Source organism: Haliaeetus leucocephalus, unplaced genomic scaffold, assembly GCF_000737465.1.
Source record: "Haliaeetus leucocephalus isolate CR32 unplaced genomic scaffold, Haliaeetus_leucocephalus-4.0 Scaffold362, whole genome shotgun sequence".
NCBI classification, from domain to species: Eukaryota; Metazoa; Chordata; class Aves; order Accipitriformes; family Accipitridae; genus Haliaeetus; species Haliaeetus leucocephalus.
This window is the reverse complement of record NW_010972798.1, coordinates 1,506,208-1,511,702: the sequence shown is the minus strand read 5'-3', so window position 1 is coordinate 1,511,702 and position 5,495 is coordinate 1,506,208. Positions and strand designations below refer to the sequence as shown.

The window sequence follows — 5,495 nt, the reverse complement described above, 5'->3', positions numbered from 1 at the left end:
GGAGCCCGCAGCGGCCCTCGCCCCGGCCGGGCCCCGCCACCCACCCCCGTGTCCCCCGCGTCCGGGCACGGCGAACCGGGCGCCGTCCGTACCCCCGGGGACCGCCGCCGGGCCGGCAGGAGTAAGCGGTGGCGGAGCTCCACGCACCTGCGGAGGGGAAGGGAAAGGCGAGGGGGGGGGCCTTCGCCTCAGGCCGCCATGTTCTGATGACGCCGCGCGCGCCGCTTCCGGGATGGGACTTCCGGTGTCCCGCTCCCGAGGGCCGCTGCGGGGGGTGGGGGGCTGAGGGGCACCGGCGGCACCGGCGACAAAGCGGGAAACGGGAGCGGGGCCGCGACCCGTCCCGCTGAGGGGAGCGGGCAGGGCTAAGGCTGCGAACGGCTTCCCGGGAGGGTCGGGGAGGCGAGGACTACAACTCCCATGATGCGGCGCGGCGCGGCGGGGCCCGCCGTCAGCGCGGCGAGGCGCTGTGCATGCCGGGAGATGTAGTCGCGCCCGGGGCGGCGGACCGCTGCCGGCCGGTCGCCAAGCCCGGTGTCCGCGGCGGCGGGGAGACGGTGGCTGCGCTGCCTTACCCGCGGGTCGGCTCCCGCGGTGTAGATCCTCGGCCTGCATCCCTGGATTGGTAAATCAAATGGGCTTAATGTCGTCGTTACTGTTGATGCAGTAGCGCCGAGGCGTCTCGCCGTGCTTGTGCTTCCAACTGAGAAAAAAAAAAAAGGCAGCTAAAGGTGTTTTTAAAGGTTTAGCGATGCGCTGCTGCCGGTTTGCAGGGATCGGTTGTGATTACTTTCGGAAGCGGAACAACGCGTGAGGAAGAAAAGAGCCAACCCCGGCTGCTGTTTCCGCCCGGTTTCGAACCGGGGACCTTTCGCGTGTTAGGCGAACGTGATAACCACTACACTACGGAAACGCCGCCTGCCACAGTGTCTAAGCGGCGCCGCTAATGACGTCCCGCCCCGCCTGGACCCCCAGCGACGACCCTTCTTGCTTCGGTCTTGTGTCCCACGGGTGCCCAAAAACCGGGCTCACCCACGGGCCTGCATCCCCACCGAAGCACAGCCCGCCCGTGCTGGCAGCTCCGCACCACCCCAGGGATGTCACTGCTGCCCTTCTGCCGCGCACGCCAGGAATAACAGCATTGGCATGAACAAGAAACTTCAAGATCATGGTCTTCCCTCAAATACTCTAATCGATTTTCAACGTATCTGTAAATAAAAAGCCAAACCCTCGGTTAGCATTGCACACCGAAGCGTCATTCTGAACCAGCATGGCTTAAAATGCCAAATCTACCTCCTGCTGCGAAGGACTACTTTGTTGGGAACAAAGCACAGGCAAGGAGAAAGATGCCAACAAAAGGAGCTGAAAAGCCCAGGGAAATGAGAAGAGCAGAGCACGACAGAGGTGTTTGTCCGCTGGTGCCAGCAAATACAGGTGGGCTGAGCAGGACAAGCTGGGCAGGGCTGCCAAGGGGAGATGTAAAGCACTGCAGTTCCTGCAGGAAAAAAGCAGGGCAGTTTCAGCCCGTGTTTATCAGAAATCGGAATGAGACAGCCCAGCCAAAGAGCAGGAAGGGAGTTGTTTGGCACTGCTAGCCTTGCAGGGCAGGACCATAATAAAGCAGCTGGCGAGAGCAGGCAGGCAAGCCGGGAGCTGAACAGAGAATGCGTTACATCAGGCAGCGTCTCCTCTGCAGGCCTCTTGCTACAGCTGGAGCTTGGAAAATGGGGAAGTGACTAATCCGCCTGGATTTTCTAGTGCACCAGGCACTGAAATACCTGATCCTGGAAGGAGCTGTAGAAGGGAATTTAGCTTTCCCATCCTTTGCAAAGGGAAATGCAAGCCAAATCCCAGCCAGTGGGAGGAGGAGTAAGAAAAGCCAAGAGCAATGAAATAGGAAAGGCTCCAGAAGAAAGCAGTGACAGGGAAGGGAAAGGGGAAACAGAAGAATGTTGGAAGCAAGCAGCGACAATATTCTGTTGAGTTTGGCAGCGGCAGCTGCAAGATTTCTTAACACTACTGCTGTCATCAGGCATAGGTTTGTAACAGCTGCAAGGATGTGTGTATAAGAGGTGCCACAAAAGAGCATTTGGGAAAAACAAGCATCCTTACTAGCTCTTTTCATGCTTGCAACATCTCTCAGGTCCACATGGAAAAACACTTGTGGGAAGGCACTTGTGTTCTTACTGGCACACCACGATCACAAGATCTGTTTTGCGCAACTGTAGCACCCTGTAGCACGTGAAAAGGTTGACGTTGCAGCCACACTTCTGCCCAACCGCGTATTGCCCCAATATTCATAACACCCATTTTGTTCCTGCATGGTCTTCAGCAGTCTCCGAGGATTAAATTTTAATCATTGTAAATAAACTTATAAAACACAAAATACAAATTAACTAATGAATATGTATTATTATTGATATAATAAGATTTTCAGTCATAGCTTGACAACCACAGTTAAAGAAGTGTCGTGGTTTAACCCCAGCCGGCGAGTAAGCATCCCGCAGCTGCTCACTCACTCTCCGCCCCCCCCACCCCCATGGGATGGGGGAGAGAATCGGGGAAAAAAGTAAAACTCATGGGTTGAGATAAAGACAGTTTAACAGGACAGAAAGGAAGAAAATAATAATAATGATGATAATGATAACAATGATAATAATAATGATATTATAATAACAATAAAAATTGTTAAAATAAAATAAATAAAATAAAATAAAAAATAAATAAAAAATAAAATAAAATTTACAATAATAATAATAATAATAATTGGAATATACAAAACAAGTCATGCACAGAGCAATTGCTCACCACTTGCCGACCGATACCCAGTTAATTCCCGAGCAGCGATGCCCCTCACCCCACTCCCCCCAGTTTATATACTAGATGTGGTGTCACATGGTATGGAATACCCCTTTGGCCAGTTGGGGTCAGCTGCCCTGGCTGTGCCCCATCCCAATTCCTTGTGCCCCTCCAGCCTTCTTGCTGGCTGGGAGTGAGAAGCTGAAAAAACCTTGACTTTAGACTAAACATTACTCAGCAACAACTGAAAACATCAGCGTGTTGTCAGCATTCTTCTCATACTGAACCCAAAACATAACACTATATCAGCTACTAGAAAGAAAATTAGGTCTATCCCAGCCGAGACCAGGACAAGAAGGAAGGTCCTGTTTAGGTAACGTGTTATAACCTTCTCTGAAGAGCTGAACTGTCTCAGCTCTCACAGCTGCTGAAGTTGCCTGGCCTCTGAAAGGGCCAAATATCTTTCCAGTATTTTTTCAAAACAACACACATAACTTAAATGTACATGAAGTGCTTTTTCCTAATGTCCTTTACCTGGGACATCCCCAGACAGACTACCTTCACCAAGGGGAGATGCTGGTGTTGCCATGGAGACCAGGGTGGAAAAGTACTCATCCAGCGCTGCTGTATTTTGTCTGACTCCTGTAGGTACCCAAAAGAGCGCGGGATTATCACGTCCTGGGGAGACAGGGAGGCTGTGGGGAAGAATGTCTATGACAATGACCTGAAGATGAAAAGTAGTGAGCAGACGGTGATTCTGGCTGAGGCACCACTGAACCCACTGGTTAACAGAGAAAAAACGGCAGAGCTCTTCCCCGAGCATGCTGAGGTACCAGCTCTGTGTGTCTGTCCAGGCTGTGCTCACACTCTTGTGCTTCAGGTCTCATCACAGGCTGTGTGATGGACTCCGGTTACGGTGTCACCCACAGTGTTCCAATCTTTGAAGGCTACTGCTTGCCCCGTGGTATTCTCCAGCTTGACCTGGACAGCTGCGATCTTACAGGGCACCTAACATGGATTCTGAAAGAAAGCAGCACTTCACAAGTCACCACAGCTGAGGAGCTGCTTGTACATGTGCCTAAGCCTCAAGGAAGAGATGACTAAGAATCCTAGTGAGGTGCAAAAAACTTACCACCTTCCTGGTGGCCACGAAATTATGGTCCAGAATCAAAGGTTTTGTTGTCCTGAAACCCTCTTTCATCTTCCTAATGTTGGCATAGAGTCACCAGGGACTGACAAGCTGTGCTCCAATTCTATCATGAATGACTCATCATCAGGATGTTGGCATAAGGACTTCCGCTCCAGTCCTTTCTGGTGGTTTCAGCCTCTTCCCTGGAATTAAGCTGAATGCTTAAACAAGGAGATCATCTGCATGGTCCCAGGTGGTGTTAAGGTGAAAGTCAGTCCTCCTCCTAATAGGAAGTTTTCAGTTTGGAGAGAAGGGTCCTCGCTTCCCTGGGCGCCTTCCAGCCGATGCAGATTACCATGACAGAGTACAGGGGGGCTGAGCCTAACATCATGCACAGAAAATGTTTCTAAAATACACGTGATTTTATAACAGATTTTACTTGACGCTTCATGGAAAAGAACCTGAGATTACCGCTGCTTGGAAGCTAGCGTCTAGGAGGAAGTCTGTGTCTGTAGCTTGCCTTTTGAAAGTCCAATAAAAATCATAACGTCTGGCAGAGTTACTTCCTTCTTAGTCCAGGAACACATCTTTCTGAATAGGTGTAAAATATGTTTTTAAAGAGGTTCTCTACCAGAACAATGCTGTACAGTATATGTACGACTAAATTTAGAAAGACTGAGAGCTCTACGCCGTTGCTTCATACTCCGTTGTACCTGCAAAACTGTGCAGCCTTGAAATGCCTTGCTTTTCCGCAGAAGTCTCAGGGTCAAAAAGCAAATGCACAAAAAACCATGCTGAGGAACGTGACGCAGCAGAGGCGAGACAGCCGGCGTCCGAGGCGAGCGCTCCAGGGAGTGGGTATCGTGCGGGGAGAATATGCCTTGCGCAGAGACACATCATGGAATCGATAAATACCCTCTTCCAGGAGAGCACGGGGGGCTGGCGCAGCGCTGTTTCGGGGGAACGGCGTGGGGGGGAGAAGTTTCTGGGCCTGGTCCCTCACTCGTGGGGGGTCCTCGACTGAGGCGGGCAGGGCCGGAACGCGGGCCCGGGCCCTAAATTCTGCCCCCAGGCCCCAAGTGCCGGCCTTAAGCCCCAGGCCCCGGTCCCCAAATCCGACCTCCAGGCCCCAGACCGCGGTCCCCAAATCCGACCTCCAGGCCCCGGGCCCGGCTCCAGGCCCAGGCCCCGGCCCCAGGGAAGGGGGCGGAGAGGAGAGGGGAGGGCACGGCCAGGCGCGCGCCCGGGAGCACGTGGTGCGGCGGGGGGGCGAACGGCCCGAGCGTTCCAAACTCCCGCCACTCTCTCCCTCCCTCCCCCTCTCCCCGCCTCAGCCAATGGTGGCGGAGGAGGGGGGTCCCCTTCCGACCAATGGAGGCGCGGCGGGCGTGGCGGCGGGAGGCTTTTAAAAAGCCCGGCGGGGGCGCCCCCGGGTCGCGTGGCGGGTGGGGAGGCCCTGGTGTGACTAACCCTAATGGCTGCTGCCGCGCTCCCCCGCGCCCGTCCGCTGTTTTACTCGCTGACTTTCAGCGGACGAGGGGAGTAGCCTGGGTGGGGGGTAGGGGGT

At 53.8% G+C, this 5,495-nt stretch overlaps 2 protein-coding genes and 1 non-coding gene across 6 annotated transcripts in view; 1 reads left to right on the top strand and 2 right to left on the bottom strand.

Moving 5' to 3' along the window:
• The window catches only part of MYNN (myoneurin), a 13,314-nt gene extending 13,089 nt beyond the window's left edge, over window positions 1–225 (bottom strand). For all 4 annotated transcript variants that reach the window (XR_774677.1, XM_010572862.1, XM_010572863.1 and 1 more), the window contains exon 1: window positions 148–225. The gene's annotated coding sequence lies outside the window, so the exon portion shown is untranslated. The remainder of the gene's footprint in view (window positions 1–147) is intronic.
• A 615-nt stretch (window positions 226–840) lies between these two features.
• On the bottom strand, window positions 841–913 carry TRNAV-AAC. Its single transcript has one exon. It is a non-coding gene; the product is annotated as a tRNA-Val (tRNA).
• Window positions 914–5,299: 4,386 nt separating this feature from the next.
• The window catches only part of LOC104835197 (MDS1 and EVI1 complex locus protein MDS1-like), a 177,070-nt gene continuing 176,874 nt past the window's right edge, over window positions 5,300–5,495 (top strand). Inside the window, exon 1 of the mRNA XM_010573085.1 lies at window positions 5,300–5,369. Within this exon, the coding sequence (XP_010571387.1) occupies window positions 5,300–5,369 (70 nt within the window). The remainder of the gene's footprint in view (window positions 5,370–5,495) is intronic.